Raw genomic sequence first — 23,817 nt, 5'->3', positions numbered from 1 at the left:
AACCCTGAGCCAGGAGAACCAGTCAGTGGCTATTTATACTAAGGAGAGGAAAGGTCACGTCTGAGACACTCTATCTGCCATGGAGCCCCCATCGTTCACTATGTAGCACTGTTACTGTTAGGCTCCATACCACACTGACCTTGCATTAAGATTCACTGAGGTTAAGATTAGCTTCAGATAACAATGAACTGTAACAGTGTGTATGTCATGATGAGGCAGGGGTGTGTACCTTATACCAACTCTCTACAACTGGGCAAAAAGAAGGAGTGTTCATGTTGGGTGGAATGCAATTATCTGCTGCAATATCCTATTATCTACTGAGATGCTTTAAAAATAAAAAGTGTTTACAGAGTCCCGAGGTGGTACAGTATGTGTTGCTGGATGCTATTGATCAGAGAGACTGTTGTGTCCCGTGCCTTGTCCCAGAGGTCAACAGGAGTGTGGTCTTACCCTTGTGGCAGCATACACTGATGCCCCCTGCTTCACCAGGATGTCAGCGATGCCCACGTGGCCTTCCTGTGCCACCAGGTGGAGAGGAGTCAGTCCACTCTGAGGGGAGAGGAGCCAGGGGCTAAGGTTAGGCATATTGTTACAGCAGAACTAACCTAACGTCGCAGGCGTAAGAGAAACGCCTGAGCGGGATGCCCCACAATCATGACAAGAAAATAAAAAACTGTCAGGGGAGGTTCTAAGGAGGAGTTAAGATGGAGTGTTGCCTTGTTCATATTCTGGATGGAAACAACTTCAGAGAGCAAACTAGTACATACCATAGATACATAGCTGCTAGCCAGATATTAGCCAGCGTTATCTAGTGATAATGGAATCTCCGACAAAGTTGACAACAACAAAATTGGTACGTGGTGTCTGTCGACTTTGTGGCAAGAACTTCATCTCAAAGAAAGACAGGCACTATCTATAGACATCCGCTATATGTTTCACCGGGGACTGTAAACAGTGAGGCGCACATCCAAAAGCAAAAGTTGTGTCACAGGCTCTCTTCCTTTTCCCCTGTTAGTTCTGCTCCCGACCCGCTGAGGGTGCAGCAGAACTAACAGCTTTCACCCAAATAATCCTAACTACTTCCCTGCATCAGTCCCTGAGGACTCACCTTGTTCCCCAGGTTGACGTTGGCCTGTTTGGAGATGAGCAGGGCTACCATGTCAGGCCGGCCCTCCTGAGCTGCCAGGTGAAGGGGCGTGACCCCCTGGAGGGATTCAGCGTTGGCCGAGGCGCCGTACTGCAGCAGGCTGTTGGCAACCTCCACCTGGTTCTGCTTCGACGCTATATGGAGAGGGGTGTAGCCATTCTGAAACACGAGGACCAGAGAGTTAATGGTTATGAGTGCATTGTAAGATGATATATGTGTGTGTGAGGATGTGTGTGTGTGTAGTCTCTCACCCTAGCTGCGCTGTGTGGGGAGCCTCCCTTGCTGACCAGCAGGTTAACCACGTCCAGGTTGTTGTGATGGACGGCCACATGGAGAGAAGTCAGTCCATTCTAAAGGTAAAGGAGACACACACATTTAAACCGCCATCACTTTACTTTAACATCTTTCCATCTCAAATACCTTGACCCTTCCCTTCCCTCCCCACACCCATGTTCTTCCCTCCTCCCTGTGTTCTCCAACCCTTACTTTGCCAGAAGCATTAGGGTTGGCCCCTCTCTCCAGCAGCAGCTCTGCCACGTCCACTTTGCCATATTTAGAGGCCACATGGAGAGGAGTGAAGCCTTTCTGCAGAGACATCCCAGACAGAGATAGAGAGACATCAGGGAGAGACCACAACAGACCACACAGTCCCACATAGAGAAAATATTTGGAGTGTGTTAGTGTTAGACAGTTGATAGAGGAGTGTGTAAGTAGAGTGTGTGGGCATTGGACAACAGACTGTACCTTGGTCATCTTGGTCTGCTGGGCCTCCATGTCCAGTAGGATGCGTGTGGTCTGAGCGTGTCCCTCGCGGGCAGCGATATGGAGGGGTGTGTGTCCGGCTGTGGTGGTGGAGTTGGGGTTGGCCTTGTGCTCCAGCAACAGCGTGACCAGCTCCTTGTGGCCCATCCGACACGCACAGTGGAGCGGTGTCTGGTCATCCTGGACAGGGCGGAGGAGAGGAGAGAGGGAGGGAAGAGGAGAGATAAATATACATGGGAGTCAAGTGGGGAACTAGCTAGATATATGTGTGTGTAAAGGTGTGTGAAGTCATTACCTTGGCCTTGGCGTCTACTGGTGCTGCATTGGTCAATAAGAACTCTGCCACCTCATAGTGTCCAGCTCTACATGCCATGTGGAGAGGAGTCTCCACTTTCTGCTCACACACAATCAGACAAACACGTGTGTGAGCAATGTAAATCAGACAGAGGAGCTGGTTCAGTCAGTAATGAGGTGGGTGGATGGGTAACATTCGGGTACTCACCACATTGGAAGCACTGGGAGAAGCCCCCTTCTGTACCAGATGGGTGACTATTTTGCGGTGGCCCATGAACGAGGCCACGTGTAGAGGAGTCAGGCCAGACTGGGGAGAGAAAAAACAGGCAATGAAAGAATCATACACAGACAAAAAGATCCATCCCTCTCTCCTTGGCAGAATCCCTCTCTTTTTTTCCCCTAGCTTACATTTCATCTCATTCTCTCACCCCTATCTCTCTCACCTCTGTAACAGCCTCTAGGGAAGCTGAGTGTTTCAGCAGGTGGTCCATCACACGCATGTGGTTCTTCTTACAGGCGATGTGAAGCGGAGTGAAACCATTCTGAGAACACAATACAACAGCATGGTCACTAAGGCACACACTTCAACAAGTTGTGTGGTAGGTATGTGTGGTAGGTATGTATGAGTGCAGTACTGACCAGTGCACGGGAGTTGGGTTTGGCTCCCTTGTCCAGCAGCACTTTGGCCATGCGGTGGTGCCCACAGTGGGCTGCCACATGCAGGGGGGTCAGGTGGTCCAGTGTGATGTCATCAATCTCAGCATTGTATTGCAGGAGTTGTCTCACACAGTCCATGTGATCCCCCTGTGCTGACATGTGGATGGGAGACAGGCCGTTCTGTAGGAGGGAGAGAGAGAGAGAGAGAGAGAGAGAGAGAGAGAGAGAGAGAGAGAGAGAGAGAGAGAGAGAGAGAGAGAGAGAGAGAGAGAGAGAGAGAGAGAGAGAGAGAGAGAGAGAGAGAGAGAGAGAGAGAGAGAGAGAGAGAGAGAGAGAGAGAGAGAGAGAGAGAGAGAGAGAGAGAGAGAGAGAGAGAGAGAGAGAGGCAATCTATTACTTATTGTGTTGTGTGCATACAGTATTTGAGAACAACAGTCCAGAGATCAGGCCTTGGTGGGTTAGCATTAGGTGTACCTTGGTCTTGGCCTGGATGGGAGCCCCTTGGTCCAGTAGGATCTCAATGATCCTCACGTGTCCGTTCCTGGCTGCACAGTGCAGTGGAGTCAACTCATCCTGGGAGGGAGGGAGAGAGAGAGTGTGAGAGTGAGAGCGAGAGAGTCAACACCTGGTCTGGGAAAATATAGCACTGTATGTGTAACAGGAAAGGGCCTGACCAGATGAGGTAGAGACTAGAGAGAGACACAGGGAGGGGATGCAGTACATTACCTTGGTCTTGGCATCAATCTGTGCCCCTCGGTCCAGCAGGAGTCGTACCATGATCACGTTCCCCCGCCTGGATGCGATGTGCAAAGGTGTGATGCCATTCTAGAGAGAAATACAGACACACACATTAAGTAGGGGATCGACAGTAAGACCAGAAAGAGACCAGTGAGGGACTGGTAACAATACTATGTGTCAGTGATACTAGAGCAGAGGGGAACAGACATACCTTAGGGGTGAAATTGACATTGGCTCCTCTGTTGAGCAACAGTTGGGCTACGTTCAGGTTCTCGTAGTGTGCAGCGATATGGAGCGGTGTGAAGCCTGTCTATAGGGACACACAGGAGACCATACCTTATTCTATACAGCTCTAATACTGATGGCCTCTAATTCTACAAGTATCATCTTCACTCACTGTGGCACACACTAAACTAAAGTTTCTCACAAAAGTGAAGACTAACACACAAACACACAGTGAGTACCTACCTTGCTCAGGACGTCTGCGTTAGGGTCATTCTGTAGAAGCACGGCAGCTGTGCGCGTGTCATCGTTACGTGCCGCTATGTGCAGCGCGGGGAGACGGACTTTTCCCTTGGTGCCATAATTGATGAGCAGGGCAACGACGTTCTCATGTCCCTGCTGAAGAGCCACGGCGAGAGGGGTGAAACCATCCTGACAGAGGAGAGAGGAGAGGGGACAGAGGTCAAGAAAGGTTAAGTGACCTAAAGAAACAGATGGAGAAGGGAAGGCCAGTGAGAGTCCAAATGATTGATAAGTGATGGAGGGAATAGTGCAGGAGGTGTAGTGTAAAGTTAGAGATGGAATAATTTCCTGCTTATTCCTTCCTGATTCCGGGAATCTTCCAACCCTATGCTCTGCTGATTGGCTGTTACCTCAGTGGGAAGGCTTTGATTGGCCCCGTTCTCCAAAAGGAACTTCACAACTTCTAGATGATTCTCTTGTGCGGCCATGTAGAGCGGAGTGAAACCCTTCTGTTACAGACAGACACATACATGGACACACACACACAGGGAGGGGCACAACACAGCAGCACCACACACACACACATGCACACACACACACACACACACACACACACACACACACACAGAGGAAGGAAGCACAGGCACACAAAAAGACAAGAAAGCAGACAGATATTAACATAGATTTGCATTGAGCTAATACACACTTAGAAAAAAAGGTTCCGAAAGGGTTCTTCGGCTGTCCCCATGGGAGAACCCTTTTTGCTTCCACTTAGAACCCTTTTTGGTTCCAGGTAGAACTCTTTTGGTTTCTACCTGGAACCAAAAAGGGTTCTTCAAATGGTTCTCCAATGAGGACAGCAGAAGAACCCTTTTAGGCTGTAGATATACCCTTTTTTTGTAAGAGTGTATGATGGCCTAACATCATGTTTCATTCAGGGGTTGGGCCAAATGCAGGAGCTTATGCACACCCAAAAATGTTAGTAGAGGTGCTGACTAACGGAATAGTAAACTGAAACTGTGTAAAAATAAAGAAAGTTGCACACTCTATAAATGCTCCCAACAACTTCCTTTATTCTTACTCAATCAGGGTTGGGGTCAATTCTGAATTGAATTGCAAATTGCTCCTTAATTAGGCGTCCTAGCACCTAAGGCGCAAGAAATATATAGTTTTTTCTGTGTTCTTCTAGTTCTTTCTGCGTTTTTTATGGGGTCAATTTCACACTTTAAGTATTGAATTCAAAATAAAATAAATTGTAAAAATTACAAATAAAGTTGACAATTTAAAAATAATAAGTTAAATAAACAAAAACTCGAAAGCAAAATTTATAGAATTTAACAAAAAATATTGATATCAAAAGAAGAAAAAAAACTTGCAAGCAAACAGTTTTAAAGCGAGAGCAAAACTCTTAATTTAAAAGCAAGAACAAATGATTTTCAAATTATTGCAACCAACCCTCTAATTCTCCCCTCTCTCTCTCTCTCTCTCTCTGTCTCTCTCTCTCTCTCTCTCTCTCTCTCTCTCTCTCTCTCTCTCTCTCCCTCACCTGCTGTCTCGACCTCTAAATGTTCGGCTATGAAAAGCCAACTGACATTTACTCCTGAGGTGCTGACCTGTTGCACCCTCTACAACCACTGTGATTGTTATTTGACCCTGCTGGTCATCTACAGTGGGGAAAATAAATAATAATAATAATATGCCATTTAGCAGACGCTTTTATCCAAAGCGACTTACAGTCATGCGTGCATAATTTTTTTGTGTGTATATAAGTATATAAGTATTTAGTCAGCCACCAATTGTGCAAGTTCTCCCACTTAAAAAGATGAGAGAGGCCTGTAATTTTCATCATAGGTACACGTCAACTATGACAGACAAAATGAGAATTTTTTTTGCAGAAAATCACATTGTAGGATTTTTTATGAATTTATTTGCAAATTATGGTGGAAAATAAGTATTTGGTCAATAACAAAAGTTTCTCAATACTTTGTTATATACCCTTTGTTGGCAATGACACAGGTCAAACGTTTTCTGTAAGTCTTCACAAGGTTTTCACACACTGTTGCTGGTATTTTGGCCCATTCCTCTATGCAGATCTCCTCTAGAGCAGTGATGTTTTGGGGCTGTCGCTGGGCAACACGGACTTTCAACTCCCTCCAAAGATTTTCTATGGGGTTGAGATCTGGAGACTGGCTAGGCCACTCCAGGACCTTGAAATGCTTCTTACGAAGCCACTCCTTCGTTGCCCGGGCGGTGTGTTTGGGATCATTGTCATGCTGAAAGACCCAGCCACGTTTCATCTTCAATGCCCTTGCTGATGGAAGGAGGTTTTCACTCAAAATCTCACGATACATGGTCCCATTCATTCTTTCCTTTACACGGATCAGTCGTCCTGGTCCATTTGCAGAAAAACAGCCCCAAAGCATGATGTTTCCACCCCAATGCTTCACAGTAGGTATGGTGTTCTTTGGATGCAACTCAGCATTCTTTGTCCTCCAAACACGACGAGTTGAGTTTTTACCAAAAAGTTATATTTTGGTTTCATATGACATTCTCCCAATCCTCTTCTGGATCATCCAAATGCACTCTAGCAAACTTCAGACAGGCCTGGACATGTACTGGCTTAAGCAGGGGGACACGTCTGGCACTGCAGGATTTTAGTCCCTGGCGGCGTAGTGTGTTACTAATGGTAGGCTTTGTTACTTTGGTCCCAGCTCTCTGCAGGTCATTCACTAGGTCCCCCTGTGTGGTTCAGGATTTTTGCTCACCGTTCTTGTGATCATTTTGACCCCACGGGGTGAGATCTTGCGTGGAGCCCCAGATCGTGGGAGATTATCAGTGGTCTTGTATGTCTTCCATTTCCTAATAATTGCTCCCACAGTTGATTTCTTCAAACCAAGCTGCTTACCTATTGCAGATTCAGTCTTCCCAGCCTGGTGCAGGTCTACAATTTTGTTTCTGGTGTCCTTTGACAGCTCTTTGGTCTTGGCCATAGTGGAGTTTGGAGTGTGACTGTTTGAGGTTGTGGACAGGTGTCTTTTATACTGATAACAAGTTCAAACAGGTGCCATTAATACAGGTAACGAGTGGAGGACAGAGGAGCCTCTTAAATAAGAAGTTACAGGTCTGTGAGAGCCAGAAATCTTGCTTGTTTGTCGGTGACCAAATACTTATTTTCCACCATAATTTGCAAATAAATTCATTAAAAATCCTACAATGTGATATTCTGGATGTTTTTTCCTCAATTTGTCTGTCATAGTTGATGTGTACGTATAATGAAAATTACAGGCCTCTCTCATCTTTTTAAGTGGGAGAACTTGCACAATTGGTGGCTGACTAAATACTTTTTTTCCCCACTGTATAAATGTTTTAACATCTTGAAGAACAATCTGGCCTTAATGGCCATGTACTCTTATAATCTCCACCCGGCACAACCAGAAGAGGACTGGCCACCTCTCCGAGCCTGGTTCCTCTCTAGGTTTCTTCCTAGGTTCCTGCCTTTCTAGGGAGTTTTACCTAGCCACTTTCACATCTGCATTGCTTGCTGATTGAGGTTTTACATTTACATTTACGTAATTTAGCAGACGCTCTTTAGTAGACGCGACTTACAAATTGGTGCATTCAACTTATGATAGCCAGTGGGACAACCACTTTTTAATTTTTTTATGGGGGGAAGAATGATTACTTTTATACTATTCCAGGTATTCCTTAAAGAGGTAGGGTTTCAAGTGTCTCCGGAAGGTGGTCAGTGACTCCGCTGTCCTGGCATCGTAGGCTGGGTTTCTGATGTAAAAGGGGCTTTAACTGAAAAGTATTTTTGCATTGGTTTTCAAATAATTTATTGCTTCTAAATGGAGAGTTTTGCTCTCGCTTTAAAAGTATTTGTTTGCATTTTATTTTGTTACTTTTGATATCATTATTTTTGTGCCATTAAACCCCTACAACTCATCCAGAACGCCGCAGCCCGTCTGGTGTTCAACCTTCCCAAGTTCTGTCACGTCACCCCGCTCCTCCGCACACTCCACTGGCTTCCAGTTGAATCTCGCATGGTGCTTGCCTACGGAGCTGTGAGGGGAACGGCACCTACGTACCTTCAGGCTCTGATCAATCCCTACACCCAAACGAGGGCATTGCGTTCTTCCACCTCTGGCCTGCTGGCCCCCCTACCTCTGCGGAAGCACAATTCCCGCTCAGCCCAGTCAAAACTGTTCGCTGCTCTGGCACCCCAATGATGGAACAAGCTCCCTCACAACGCCAGGACAGCGGAGTCACTCACCACCTTCCGGAGACACTTGAAACCCCACCTCTTTAAGGAATACCTGGGATAGGATAAAGTAATACTTTTACCCCCCCCAAAAAAAAAAAAAGTGGTTGTCCCACTGGCTATCATAAGGTGAATGCACCAATTTGTAAGTCGCTCTGGATAAGAGCGTCTGCTAAATGACGAAAATGTAATGTAAATGTTGTTTACAATTCTACATATTTTGATTTTCTGTTTTCTATCTACATTTTCAACTTTATGTTAAAAATTTATTTCATTTTGAATTCAATACTTAAGGCATGAAATTGACCCCATAGTTGTTCCTTTTGGTCAATATCTCAACCAAACATTGTAGAATTTGGCAGGATGGTAGAACCCATAATGCGTACCTATGGTGCCAACATTAGCACTCATTGGCCCCTAGGTGGCGCTACAGTTCATTAAAAATCATGCACACATTCAAAACACATTCAAAACATTAGCCCAAACTATCAAATCCAACTCGTACAGATGATTGACAACATGTCCCTGAAGATTTGTTCCAAGTTTAGTGTTGATACCTAAAAAAACATGGAAACCACAGGTCATCAAACTTTGACCAAAAAGTGCTAGCGTAATGCTAATGCTAAATTGCTTATTATTCTCATGAACCACAACTCAGAATCACTCAATATTTGGTATGTACAATCTATGAACAAGTCCCTAACTAAATTGTGAAGGAAAAGTCGCTGCATTCCAATATGGCCATTATACGCCAGTGGAGGGCACTACGGTGCACTGAAGGCTATTACCATTGAACCGTAGGAATTTGGTAAACATGAAGTTGGAAGGGACAGTACTCTATGGCAGTAGCATGGTAGCATGTATTAGACATAACTCATCTCATATTAGAGGTAGAATCTTGCAACTTGGAAAACATGCAATTGGTAAACGTGCTTAAAGGTATGGCCTTTGCCCATTTCATTGCCAGAGTGCCCAATGGGTGACCAATAGGTACTATTTCTATTGCTCAGACCCTGTTAATGCTGCTCGTGATGCTGCTCACAGCTATATTTCCAATTCAATTATCTAATTTTAATTGAATTTAATTGGCCACCTACCACAGGCAGCAGAAATGTAATTGAATTTGAACTAAAGGAAGTACAATTTAATTAAATGAAATGCTAATTGCTAATATATTTTACCATTCACTATACAAATATTTATTTTGACAGCATGTATGGTAATACTATGTATAACATTGAAACATTTCATTTTTAAAATTCCTCTTAAAACGAGTTTTATATCAATACAGTGGTCTGGAAGTATTCTAAGATCATTTTGTAGTTTGTCTGTAATAATTCATAATTCACTTACATGTTATGAAATATTTGAAAAAATACATTTCCCATTAGATCAAACACTCCAGAATGGAAGGGAACCTAACATTTCATGACAAAAATACAAATCAAAATACTGTTTGAGTTTTTTTCAAGCTTATGTTTGAAATGGTATCTATATTTGTTTTAGTAATAAGTGGCAGATGTGGCAACGGAATGAGACTTTCATGTTTCATGTCTCAGTTGAATTTCTTTGAATTAATCTCTACTTTCTTTAATTCAAATTCAAATTTCAATTCATGATTTGAATTGAAATACATTCAGAAATTCAGACCCCAAACCCTGAGTTCCATGCAGTATAATGCAGCATAACTGTATTATAACTGTTTCTAACTGTATGGTTATCCGTTGTGGCGAGTGGCTCCTCTGCAGGGGGCTCTGCCAGGGGTGTCGGGGTCTCTTCCGACACTGGCTGGGGTCTCACCTGGGACTGGGCATTGATGTTGGCCCCGTAATTTACCAGCTCTGCCACCACTTGCTCCTGCCCAGCCAGGGCAGCGATGTGCAGAGCTGTGTTGCCTTTCTGTGGAGGCACAGGACAAGAGAAGACATGAGACATATAGTAGTGTCTGTGTGAAAGCAGTAAGTAAGTAGTAGTAAGCTTTAATATGTAGAATAATTTGATTATTCAATATATTGTACTTTGGTGGGGTCATAGCCTTAAGGAGTACATGGGTGTGGTAATGTGGCATAGTGCATGAGGTTGTGTGAGTACCTTAGTCTGGGTTTCCACATCGATGCCTCCATGTAGTAGCTCCAGCACCATTTTAACGTGGCCTTCTTTAGAGGCCAGATGCAACCCGTTGAGCCCATTCTGAGGGAGGAGAGAGAGAAGAGGAGACCTCACACTGTAGGGTCCCTAACACACTGAACACACTAAACACACTGCATACTGACACACACCAAAGGATCAGATCCTCAGACCAGCACTGCTCTGCTTATTATACAGCACTTGCTAGATGTAGAAAATGCGAAAGCATGTTACTGAGCCCAACTGTACCTTATGGTCAGGACAAACAGCCTCAACACATACAGCATCTACCAGATATTAACAGTGCTTATTTAGCAATAATGGTGACCGGAATGATGATGATGAAGATGATGATGATGATGGTGAGGAGGAGGAGGAAGAGGACGGGAGGGGGATGGCAGGCCGGTGGTCTCGGGGCTGGGAAGAATACGAGCCGTGTGGGATAGGTCTGACCTCACACAGCCTTCCTTCAGCCACACAGGACATGTGAGGTTGGACCTTTCCCACACCACTGATATTATTCCTCTGAGTGGAGAGACCACAGCACACCATCACTCTACTGCAGATCGGGAGAGGGGGAGGGGAGCATAGATGAGAAAGAAGAACAGGTAAAAGGAAGAAGGAATGACGCAAAAGAAGAAGAGAGAGTAAGAGAGAAATAACTTAAGGGGTTAAGAGGGTGTGAGGAGAGGAGGGTTGAGGGGAAGGAATGGAGGGAGGGGAGGGAGAGAGGCAGTGCGGCTGGGTGGCCGGTGAGCTAGCCCATGGCAAAGGTATCTACTCAGACTGGGTACGAGAGACACGACTGCCACAGCCTCCACCGAACCTCCATCAGGCTGACACCGCACTAACAAATACAACAACAATACACTGGGTGACACTCACTACTCACACACAACCAATATCACGTCCAATTCCACAACCACACTCAACACACTTGACACAATTCAAAAACACTAATACGGACTTGGTTTGAAATGACACACATTGCATTAATTCATACATGATTTGAAGAAGAATGGCATGAGTCTGGCTGTCGATGGCACCCTGAGACCGCAGATAAACTGTTCTGGTATGTCTGTAGTGTTCCTGTTTGTCCACAGGGTGTCTCTCTAGCAGCCTGAGGTCTTTCTACTTCTACTTAATCATACAATTACAAATAATTATACAAACATAATATAGTACACATAAATACATTCACTGATTGTATTGACTACATTCACTGTATGTATTGAATCCTATGTTCATGAGCTTTAAAGCTGGGAATGTGCTTGATGCTAATCTTGATTGTAGCATTAGCGCAGGCAGTATAAGAGTAGAGAGGTAGAGTGTTAATTGCAAACACACACACACAAACTCTGCCTTTTTTTTATGGCGTGTGGGCAGCCCCATTCCCCTCGCGGCGTGGCCGTTTCTGGCCACCATGGGAGCAGCCGTCAGAGTAAAGCAGGCAGGATGGAGGAGAAGGGCCAGAAGAGTAATTCCTGCCCCATTTAACACCTCCCCATCAGTCCCCCTCAGCCCTACCTGTCAACTGCTGCTGGGAGACTGGCTACTCGGGCCTCCAAACACTCTCTCACACACACACACAAACACACACACACACACATATTGCACACACTGAAATCTAACACACAAAAATAAACACATTCAGTAATTTCCATTCAACACAAATAACACATTCAACACAAACAATGATATACCGTACATGCAGTCAGGGACAATCCACACAGTAGGTATTGGAGCAGAACAGAACACACTGTACACTGAGTTAGACCCAGAGCCAAGACAGACATTCTGCTTGCTGATATCACATCAAACACATTCCAAGCCAAAGCTCTCACTGAGAGACAGAGAGAGAGACGATGAATGTGTCTCAAATGGCACCCTATTCCCTATGTAGTGCTATGGGCCCTGGTCAAAAGTAGTGCATTATTTAGGGAATATTGTGCCATTTGGGATGCACTCAATCACCTCATTCCAATAGAGAGGGGATCATTACAGCCATCTCACAGTAACACTCAGCATTTTATCTACATAAGGGTTTCTTAGATTGCTTCTGAAACATGTGTTTGTGGGATACCCTACACTGACTAGACTAGTGTTAGCCAGTGACTATTCTTTCCTCTCTCTCTTGCCATTTCTCACTCTTCCATATTTTCTCTTTCCCATCTGAACCTTGCTGATATGACTCTTCCCGTGTTTGTGTGTGTGTGTGCTGTTGTTTTGTGCTTGCGCAGTATGAAATATCTTTATTTGATCTGCTGTACCTTTACAGTAGTTAACTTATTTTCTTACGTGTATTCATGCATTATTCTAGCTCTGCAGTATGATGATGCAACACTGTGAAATACTATTTCCACAGCCAATGTAAATGGACAAATTAAATTAAAGACTGTAATAAATCAGCTCCATTAACTGATTATGAAACTTTGACAAACAGGAAAGCTTTGATTGGTCCTCCTGGTAAATCCAAAATGCATCTCAGAGTTTAGGGACATGCACTGATGCACTCTCTAAAAGCATTTTGATTGGCTACTGGGCTTTGCAGCTCTCTCACCTGATTGGCTGTGTTGATGTCTATGCCATTCTTTATGTGATCAATGGCCTTGTCCATGTTACCAGAACGAGCCGCCCGGAGAAAACTACTGACAGCATCAGCCTGAAAGAAAGAAAGGCAGGGATAGAGGGGGGTGGGGGGTGAACAGAGGCACATAGAGTGGTAGAGGGACAGATAGGCGTAAAAAGGGAAGACAGAGAGGGGGATGGAGAGAGATTTCTATTATTGTCAGAAACATCATTCAAATCAAAACCACACAATGTCAAAGATACACGGACAGGACGAGACTATCAACGCTTTCCATTGGTGTTTTCCTCTTCTTCCTCCTCACTGTTATTGAACAGGATAGGACATATGGCCCAGCCCCCTCCCATTGGCCAATCAGAGCCAGGCCTGGCAGGGTGGGGACCCTAGAGGAGAGGGTGCAGGTGATTGGCGTCCATATAAAGACAGACAGAGCCTCTGTCCCAGGCTCCATCCCCGTCGCCTCTGACTCCCTAAATCATCTGCATCCCAAATGGCACCCTATTCCCAACATAAGGCTGGTGGCTTCTGGTGTGTGTCTGCTCTGCTCTGCTGCCCAGGGGTCTGGCTGGTGGTCTGGCTGGCGGTCTGGCTGGCGGTCTGGGGTGGCGTGTGTGTTTAGTGAATGCTCTGGCTAATGGTCTAGCACATGGTGTGGCTTTGTTTTTGTCTCTGTTTTGTTTGTGTTTGGGGGCTTCATGCCTCTCTCAGGCAGGGGTGCTGAAACAGGACCACTCATGCGGCACGAGGGAGAGGGAGAGAGCGAGAGAGGGACATGGGGAGAGAGGAAGAGAGAGAGAGGGACATGGGGAGAGAGAGGGAGGGAGAGGAAGGGAGATGGAGAGAGAGAAAGAGAAGGGGGAGGGAGAGAGAGAGAGGGAGGGAGAGAGAGAGAGGGGGAGAGAGAGAGGGGGAGAGAGAGTCTGCTGCGGCAAACCATCCTTGCCCCACCATTAGTCTCTCTCATTCTATCTATCTACATTATCTATCTCTATCAATTATTCTCACACTCCTCAGGAGCACTCATTACTAATTTTCAGAATTACAAACACACACACACACACATTTACACATAGGCTATGCTCAGAAACAAAAACAGACAGACACACCCATACCAACCCAAGCAAATGCGACCACACACATAGTGACTCAAAAATGTGTTCAACACAAGTTACACAACACACACAGTCACAGTGACATTGATGTTGGCCCCCATTCAGCTATGAGTGGAACACTGGCCCTCTTTTCAGGCAGTGGTAACAGAGAGAATGAAGACCCACATGCCCAAGCTGTGGGCATGGCAACTTATGATACAAACCATCACCCATCAACAGAGCACTAGTGCAAATGGTGCAGCACTGCGCAAAGAAAAGGACTGCTTAAAAAAAGAGTGAGAGGGAGGGAAAGAGATGGCATGATTGATAAAGAGAAGAGGAAAAAGAACGAAAGGGAAAGCTATTTCCAGCTGCCTGCAGCAGAAAATCTTTCAGAGCATTTCCCTGTAACAGACCGATAGACCTTGATAGCTGAGCCGCTAGCTAGCAGCACGCTAACTCCACACAGCCTGAGCACACACAACACTCACCACTTATCTCTCAGCCACGAGAGATTCATCAAGTACTGGGTCAGACCCCCCTTTGCCTCCAGAACAGCCTGAATTATTGGTGGCATTCTACAAGGTATCGGAAACGTTCCACAGACATGTTGCTCCATGCTGACGTGATGACATCACGCAGTTGATGCAGATTGGACGGCGGTACATTCATGCTGCGAACAGCCCATTCCATCTCATCCCAAAGATGCTCTATTGGGTTGAGGTCTGGGGACTGCGTAGGCCACTCAAGTAAACTGAACTCGATGTCATGTTCCAGGCAATGTTTTTCCACTCCTCAATTGTCCAGTGTTGGTGATCGTGTGCCCACTGGAGCCGGTTCTTCTTGTTTTTAGCTGATAGTAGTGGAACCCGGTGTGGTCGTCTGCTGCAATAGCCCATCCGTGACAAGGATCGACGAGTTGTGCGTTCCGAGATGCCGTTCTGCACACCATTGTTGTACTGCGCCTTTATTTGTCTATTTGTGGCCTGCCTGTGATCTTGCACGATTCTTGCCATTCTCCTTTGACCGCTCTCATCAACGAGCTGTTTTCGCCGACAAGTCTGCTTTATATAGCAAGCCACGGCCATGTGACTCACTGTCTGTCTGTAGGAGCAATCAATTTTCGTGAATGGGGTGGTGTACCTAATAAACTGGCCGGTGAGTGTTTATATGTTTTATTGTCACATTCACCAGATAGGTGCAGTGAAATGTGTTGTTTTACAGGGTTAAGTGCTTTGCTCAACAGCACAGCGATAGATTTTTCACCTTGTCAGCTCGGGTTTTCGAACCAGCAACTTTTTGGTTACCTTTCTAACTTAGGATCTCCTGTTTACTAGACAGGCGCTTTAACCAATTAAGCCACAGCTTACCTGTTCCTTAAAAGTATTGCCTATACTTAACTCCTTAACTATCTCCTTAACTCTCTCCTTAACTACCTCCTTAACTACCTCCTTATCTCGCTCCTTAACTACCTTCTTAACCGTCTCCCTAACTCTCTCCTTAACTCTCTCCTTAACTCTCTTCTTAACTATCTTCTTAACTCTCTCCTTAACTCCCACCTTAACTCTCTCCTTAACTGCCTCCTTAACTGCCTCCTTAACTACCTTCTTAACTCTCTCCTTAACTTTCTCCTTAACTCTCTCCTTAACTCTCTCCTTAACTTTCTCCTTAACTCTCTCCTTAACTTACTCCTTAACTCTCTCCTTAACTCTCTCCTTAACTACCTCTTTAACTCACTACTTAACTCTTTCTCTCCGTCTGTCAACACCTTTCTTCACACTGTCACTCTGGAAACTCTATACATGTATTAGACCTTTGCTTTCTCCTGTACAAGACCTTGAACTATGCACATACTCACACAGACATGCACATACACATGTTGAAAACGTATAAAGACTTACTCACACACTGTTCTTCCATACACACTAAAGAGGGTTTGTGTTTACTAAAAGTTGTTTTGATCAACTTCTGTCCAATGTGGAAAGTTAAGGCTGAAACACAGTCCTCTTGGAGTGAACACCAAACAGCACTTAGCATTTTGTTAGCACTTAGCAGCTAGTTATCTAATATATAGAAGGTACACAACAACACTGTAGGGTTGCGTAAGCAGCCCTTCCTCAGTTACTCACAGTGACAGAGTTGTCCTGGTCAGCCATGGCCTCTCTCTTCTCTCTCCTTTCCTCTCATACTCTGTCTCTCCAACTCGTCCACTGTGAGAAAGGCGATAGCACCCAAATCCCCTCCCTCCAGCCTGCTTCACGACAACAAACTGACTCCCTAGTACTACTCAATCACTCTCCCTGTTGTACCCACATACAGAGATACACACACCCACCTGTTACCAGGGTTAAACTTACCGTGGTGGGGTACCCTCCTGACAGAAATAGATACTCATATAGTGGATGTGTGTGTGTGTGTGCACAGATGTCTAGAAACCTACTTAGCTTCAAATAGATGCTGCCCACACACGATGCATAGGGTCGCTTCACATTCCACCAAAGACTGTGCACAGCTGGTCAGAGTGTAATTTGGTTGTCTTTCTAGTTGATGGTGTGTGTTTGTGTGTGCAGTCACTGCCATGGTGACTCAGAGAACATCTTTTCTCCACAGTTCAAGCAAAGACAGCTGATGACACACACACACAGGCCAAGCGGGAGAGCATATGTGGATAACCAGTATGGGGTGGCATGGTAACGCCATGGTGAACCCCACTGAGGCCTCCATAGTTGGCTCACCACCACCCAATCTCTGACCACCCCCACTGCACCCCTTAGCCAACCCCCACCCCCCACCCCCTAGCCCCTAGCCCCTAGCCCCTAGCCCCCACCCCCCACCCCCTAGCCCCTAGCCCCTAGCCCCTAGCCCCTAGCCCCTAGCCCCTAGCCCCTAGCCCCTAGCCCCTAGCCCCTAGCCCCTAGCCCCTAGCCTACCCCAACCCTGGGCCTGCAGTTCCACCTCTCCTGGAGTTAGAGGGAGATCAAAGCCTGACCAGCACTGCATTACAGAGTAGAGAAGTAGTGGGGAAATGATGTACCTGTTAAGGGCAAGAGTAGGTGAAGTATTTAAAGATGCTTAATGTTCACGCACGCACACACACACACACACACCCACACACATTAGCCTCCTTTGAAATGCACTCCTACAAAGTGGACATCTGGCACCTTCCCCTAGGTCAGCCAAAGTTCAGAAGTCAGAGGGTCATTTTAGCACAGGAAGAGTGCAGATGTCTGACATGACCTATCCCTGCAGTGGACAGACTGGACAGAGCACTAACGGGAGCCTTCCTTTTTCAGTTCAATAACTTGGAGAACCATGAAATGTCAATGACGATTTTTGGATAAATGTAAGAGACACAAGACGTTGTGCACATTTGTAATGTTCAGTACAGTGTGTTTATGTTGGTGTGAGTTCAGTTTATAATACTGTGTGATAGTGTGGACTGTAGTGGTGTGTGTTAGTGAGAGGTAAGTGTGTGGTGCAGCCAGATAAGGGTAGAAGGGGCACTTTGTAGGCCACACCCAAACCCTGCATGCCAGGCTTACGCAGTCACCCTACTCTCAGTGTAAACATGCACACTTTCACTCACTCACTAGCCTGCCTATCCCTCTCCCCCTCTCTCTTACACACAAACCATGTACAAACAGACAAACGCAGCAGCCTGAAATCCTTTCATGCCTTGTAAATCCTCATGCTAATCTTAACTAACCCAGTGTGATGGAGATGGATGTGGGTCTAGCTCCTAGAAGCCCCAGAGAGAGGACAGTGCTATGTGGTGGGGCTGGCTGGGGTTAGTAGAGCCACATCATAAATCACCCTCAACTGTTACTGTACTGTATGGAAGGAGAGACAATAAGCTGCAGCGTGTCATCATTAGCATCACATCACTGTAGCGCTATGGGGTATCCCATTGTCCTCAGGCTCTGTCCACTGTACCTCTGTCGCTTTCTCTTTAATCCTCACATTCTTCCCTTATCACATTTGACTAATTCTACCCTGCCTTCCTTTATTTTCCTTTGTTCATCCCTGTCTCATATAATCCTTGTTCAATCCCTCTCCTCTTTTCCCCCCTCCATTTTCCCTCTCCTCTCAATGCTCTCTCTCTCTCTCTCTCTCTCTCTCTCTCTCTCTCTCTCTCTCTCTCTCTCTCTCTCTCTCTCTCTCTCTCTCTCTCTCTCTCTCTCTCTCCCCACCTCTCTCTTTCCTTCTCTCCCTCCCTCTCTCGTGCTGGTGCTGCGGCAGACATGATGACATCACTGCCTAGCTGGTGTACTGCAGTGTGAGAGTTTGTGTGTGTTTGTCTGTAAGAGAGTCTGTGTGTGCGTGTGTGTGCGTGTGTGTTATGCGTTCGTGTATGTGAGTGTGTTTTTGTTTCTTATGAGTCCCAGTTGTAGTGTCAACAGTAAGGGATAACTGTCTCTCAGTATCTAAGTAGGTGTTAAACCTGACAGAGACCAGGGGATAACCGAGGCACAAATGTCTCTGTGTGTGTTTGATGACACGCTTTAAACAGTGACGGTTCTACTTTAAGCCCTGGATGACAGGACAATGTGAGGTTGCGGCTGGGATAGGAAAAGGAGGAACAGTGCATGGAGGCATGAGCTGCCTGGTTTCAGGATCTTGCTCCCCCAGGGAGAGTCACAGGGCTGGGCCATTGATCTTGAGGAAACCTCTCGTCCTCTGATCCCTATGGACCTGTGTGTGAGGCTGACCCAGGCAGCTAACCATTAACCTGCAATGAAACGGATGCAGAAACCAGCGCTGAGTCTGCACTACGCATAGCCTGAAGTACACAGCTCACCGTCAACACTGTGATAGATGCATTATTGAGAATGAATGCATGTTTATAACACACACACACACACACACACAATCCCCTCTCCATAAGCAAATGGCACACTAAGACTTTGCAGGCACAGCACCAGGTGCAAATCATAAATATTTGAGATGCCACCCCAGCTATTTGTGCACCCAGCAGTAAGGTGCAAATAAGGGGTTTTACGTGCAGTTTATGACAAGATGGTATCCTGCACATATAGTACAGCTACATCATGCTATCTAGGGCCACAGCATAGCTACATTGGATATGGAAATTCCTGTGGAGATGTCTTAAACAGCTATTCCATTTCCCTTTTCTGCTGACTTGCATTTGTTCTGGAAATTGATTTTCTTTCCATCTTTCACCTTTCTCCATCCATCCATCCCCCCATCTCTCTGTCTGTTTGAGCTAGCTAGCTGCAGAGTGAAGGTGTTGTTTCCGGTCAGGGTGGTGGTGTTGTGGTGAGGAGCCAGTCAGACAGAGACCCCCAGGGACTCTACTCTGGACACACTTACAGGAACCAGCCTAGTCAAGAAATTACAACCACTCACTCAACACAGTCTGTCTGTCTGTCTGTTTGCGTCTGTGTCTGTGTCTGTGTCTGTGTCTGTGTCTGTGTCTGTTTCTGTGTCTCTGTCTGTCTGTCTGTCTGTCTGTCTGTCTGTCTGCCTGCTTCAGCCTATATTTCCCTCTCCTTTTGACTGTTTACTTTCTCACATTTTCTATCTCTCTTTCTGTTTCTGTGTTCCTGTCTGTCTTTCTCTTTGACTCACGCCTCCATCTGGACCCCTCAATAGTGGATGAGATTGTCATGGTTTTTGAGATCTTTTGTGGAAAGATGGAGGGAGGGGGAACCATAGAAGTAGAGAGGGGACTGTTTCTAGAGTGTGAGAAAGAATGGTAGAAAGTGACAATAATTATTTAGCATGTGTACTACTGAGTAGTTACGCTATCATTACTTTTGGTAACAAGGATGCAAGTATATGGAATTAACTAGAGACTGCTAATTAGTATCATGTGGGGCGGCAAGTAGCTTAGTGGTTAAGAGCGTTGTGCCAGTAACCAAAAGGTCGCTGGTTCTAATCCCCGAGCCAACTAGGTGAAAAATCTGTCGATGTGCCCTTGAGCAAGGCACTTAACCATAATTGCTCCTGTAAGTCGCTCTGGATAAGAGCATCTGCTAAATGACTTAAATGTAAAAATGTTTACAATAGACTTTGTAATTAGGTTAACAGCTAAATAGCTAAGTAGTCACCGTGGTGTTACACTTTAGAGTGTGACCAGAAGAGAGTGGGTGATTGAGTGAGGTGTGTAGAGAATTCAAAGGGAGTCTGAGCTGTCATCTGTGAAATCAGACAGAAGCACAGTCAGTGGATCTACAGCTGCAGCATTGAGCTCTGTTGAATGATATGTGTGTGTGTGTGTGTATGTGTGTGTGAGATAAAAAGATACAGACAGAGGACAAGACTGAGAGCATGGGAGTGAGAAGGGCAACCTTATCAGATACAGTAATTGCAACAGTACAAAATGTTTAGCCCATCCTCACAACTATCAATAATACACACACATGGGTGACATCACATTTCTTAATGGAAAATTCCACTACAAAACTATATTTTGGTATTTGTTTCATTGGTCCATTGTTGACATAGTCCCAAAATGTTTTCCTTGTTAGCAATCAAGTTTTCAAGATATGTAACTTAGAAAATACAGATATCATCCCCAGATGATGCATTTTGCATCCAATGATGCAAAACGCAGCATTATATGATTATATATGATTTCTGTATTTTGAAAGTTACATATCTTGAAAACTTGGTTGCTGAAAAGCTAAACATTTCGGGACTATGTCAACAATGGACTAATGAAACAGGTACCGAAATATCGTTTTTGTGTGGAGTCCTTTAAGGTTGCATCATCTGGCCTTTCACAGCATGCTTAACCAGATGACCTCTGCTGTTTCTGAAGGTCTCTGCTGTAGCCAAAATCCCCCTCTGCACCTAACTGCTGAATCAGCAGTCCTCTGGCTATACAGTATACAGACAAAATACCGTAGATGTCTGCTGTGTGTCTTTTAATTTTCATACTTCCTAAATTAGCAGGAGCTTCACTGAAGCCAAGATAAAATGATGTAGCTAATGAGAGATCAGTGTACTGATCATCAGTTTACTTACCACCCACCCACAACAGACATGCCACAACAGAACATAACAGAGACCTAAACTAAGTCATAACAAGATTCAAAGAGACTACAGAACAGGACACACACCCATCACACACATGCACGTCTCACGCACACACTTCTAATCTCACAGACACACATGCGCCGTTACTCCCTAAAATAATCCCAAACGACTAACTAGACTCTCTCCCCTACAGAGATCTGTAGTTGCTATGGGACACCAAGTCAAATGAATGTAATGGACAAAAAATGAACAGGCAGACGTTCTGTTTTGAGAGAGTTAAAGTAAAAATAATTCAGTCAACATTCTGTCACTATTGTTCTATTCTATTGAAGACTGAACTAAAATATGAATTAACTAAAATATGAATCTGTTTAATATGAGACGAACGTCATCAGGAAGCATCAATATGGAACAGACAACTGTGTTTACACTGTCTCAAATAGCCCTCTACTCATCATCTCCATGTCCTCTATCCTTCACTCCCTTTCACACTCCCTTTCTCTCTGTGACAGACAGACATGGACAGATTCATTAATGAAGGGAAGACCCAATAGAGAGAGGGAAGCGAGGAAGAGGTCTCCAAATAGTTCATGAAGAGAGAAACTGCATGAAGATATAGGAAAGTAAAGATTAATTGATATCTAAGTAAATTATACTGTAACTGAAGATTCATGTGTTAGAATGAAGTGTTTGAATAGCATCAGTTCATTGATAAAAAATAGAGAGATGGATTAAAATAAAAGGATAGTCTAATAACTGTGCAGCAAAATTATACAGGTGGACAGACGGGGAAAATGGACAGGTGGGTTAGTTAGAGATCACAGGGAAAGGTAGTGGAAGTTCTAAGCATGTGATCTAAGACCACAACATGGTTAAACTGTAGTATACAGAAACAAGACTGCTGAACAGAGCAAACAGATAAACCCACAGACAGACTGTCAGAGAGTCAGTAGCATGAACAGTGAGAGAATAGAGCGAAGGAGAGAGTGAAGAGATTAGAGTGATGAAGGAATAATAACGGAGACAGATATTGGTTATGGAACACAATCCAGTTTCTACTCACTCCACAGGTGATGATCTTGGCCGGCATGTTTGTTGGCCCTCCACTCCCTCTCTCTGCTTTTCTCTCTTTCTCTCTTTCTCTCTTTCTCTCTCTCTTCTCTCTCTCTCTCTCTCTCTCTCTCTCTCTCTCTCTCTCTCTCTCTCTCTCTCTCTCTCTCTCTCTCTCTCTCTCTCTCTCTCTCTCTCTCTCTCTCTCTCACTTACACACACGCTCTACAGTCGTTTCCTTGCCCCTGAGAGTGTATGCTGGGACTGGGCACTGAGACCCTGTCCCACCTAAACACACACGTAGACACACACACTTGAGTGCACAGGGCCCATCCAGGGTGGGAGGGGATGGGAGAGGGTGGGGCTGAGGGGGGTAGGGTGTTTATCTCTAGAGGAAGGCTGCCTGTATCTAAAGACACACATTTCACAAACACACTCATAAACAAATATGTTCCCCTCAGTCTGACGCTGTGTCGCCTCGCCCACTACCTCTCCCTGTCTCTCTTTCACTCATTTGTCTATTTCCTTTTCTCTCTTTCTTCATCCTTCCATTTACTGTCTCCCTCTCTCTCCACCAGCTCCCTCCCTCGTTCTCTCTCTTTACTTTTCACTTGTTTTGATGTCCTCCAGCTCTCTCTCTTTCACCCCCAGGTTGATCCCTTCTTTTCTGCTGTCCTTCCTTTGCTACATGTCTCCCCACATCTCTCTGTCCCTCCTGTATTTTTTGTGACAGCCAGACAAAAAAAAAATTCTCAGCCTGCCATTTACAGAAAGGCGTTGTGTTTCGGGTGGAGAATTCATGTGATGTGTGAGCGGGTCTGTTCCAGTCTGTGGAGTGACTTACAGTGACAAAGCGCCCAGTGGGGGGGCCATTTACGCTGCCACTACCCAGTGACAATGGACCAGACGCACGGGGCGGGGGGAGGCCAAGGGGGCCAGACTCTCAAAGAGCCCTGCCTTTTTTAATAAAGCGTCTGTCATTCCCCGCCTGAAAAGGCCTCCTTTTCTCCCCCTCTTCCTCCTCTCTGCCTCTCCTGGCTAAACGCTGGGAAAAGCACATCACTGCCAAAACCACGCAGAGAGATAAATGCTTGTAGGAGAGGGGGATGAGGGGAGAGGGGAGAGGGGAACTGTAGCCCCTCCTGAGAGGGGGTTACACACCACTCAGTGGCAATGGACCGTGACCTGGGTAAAAACATCACGTGACTGGCTCAGCCCTGGGTTCGGGTGTGTTATGTGGGTGAGAGTTACCAGTGGTTCGGGTGTGTTATGTGGGTGAGAGTTACCAGTGCCAACCACTGCAGGGCAGGGGACTTGAGACACTAACGTCCGTGAAGAGATGACAAATTAGCCTGTGGTCCTCAGCTATAGAGGGCAAACAAGCTCCTTTCATAATCTTAGTATTATCTAACAAACCTCTGCTCCATAATATCCCCTGGCTCTGAGTCCACTGAGGAAGCTAAAGTTGAGTGATAACATAGCAGGAATAACAGACTGATAAGAGCTCTTCAGAGTCCAGACGTGCGTAATGATGGAAGCAGTCTGGTATCTTTCAAGAGTCAATTATGTTCCCTGTTACAGAGACTTCTAAAACAGCACCAGTCTGCCTGGCCTCCCATTGTCATACTTTTACCAA

The 23,817-nt window shown here is 45.5% G+C and overlaps 1 protein-coding gene across 1 annotated transcript in view; it reads right to left on the bottom strand.

The window, feature by feature from the left end:
- LOC311145192 (ankyrin-1-like) overlaps positions 1 to 22,283 on the bottom strand; it is a 64,644-nt gene extending 42,361 nt beyond the window's left edge. Inside the window, exons 1-18 of the mRNA XM_084181403.1 lie at positions 22,195 to 22,283; positions 13,012 to 13,113; positions 10,416 to 10,514; positions 10,125 to 10,223; positions 4,474 to 4,572; positions 4,067 to 4,252; positions 3,810 to 3,908; positions 3,587 to 3,685; positions 3,335 to 3,433; positions 2,843 to 3,040; positions 2,647 to 2,745; positions 2,412 to 2,510; positions 2,205 to 2,303; positions 1,892 to 2,089; positions 1,634 to 1,732; positions 1,399 to 1,497; positions 1,109 to 1,306; positions 451 to 549 (exon numbers count right to left, since the gene is read on the bottom strand). Of these exons, the coding sequence (XP_084037529.1) occupies positions 451 to 549; positions 1,109 to 1,306; positions 1,399 to 1,497; positions 1,634 to 1,732; positions 1,892 to 2,089; positions 2,205 to 2,303; positions 2,412 to 2,510; positions 2,647 to 2,745; positions 2,843 to 3,040; positions 3,335 to 3,433; positions 3,587 to 3,685; positions 3,810 to 3,908; positions 4,067 to 4,252; positions 4,474 to 4,572; positions 10,125 to 10,223; positions 10,416 to 10,514; positions 13,012 to 13,113; positions 22,195 to 22,221 (2,097 nt within the window). The 5' untranslated portion in view covers positions 22,222 to 22,283. The remainder of the gene's footprint in view (positions 1 to 450; positions 550 to 1,108; positions 1,307 to 1,398; positions 1,498 to 1,633; positions 1,733 to 1,891; positions 2,090 to 2,204; positions 2,304 to 2,411; positions 2,511 to 2,646; positions 2,746 to 2,842; positions 3,041 to 3,334; positions 3,434 to 3,586; positions 3,686 to 3,809; positions 3,909 to 4,066; positions 4,253 to 4,473; positions 4,573 to 10,124; positions 10,224 to 10,415; positions 10,515 to 13,011; positions 13,114 to 22,194) is intronic.
- Positions 22,284 to 23,817: the final 1,534 nt, after the last annotated feature.

This window comes from Coregonus lavaretus (assembly GCF_964263955.1).
Source record: "Coregonus lavaretus genome assembly, chromosome: 17".
Taxonomy (NCBI): Eukaryota; Metazoa; Chordata; class Actinopteri; order Salmoniformes; family Salmonidae; genus Coregonus; species Coregonus lavaretus.
The sequence above is the reverse complement of the archived record's forward strand: the minus strand, read 5'-3'. Positions and strand labels throughout refer to the sequence as shown.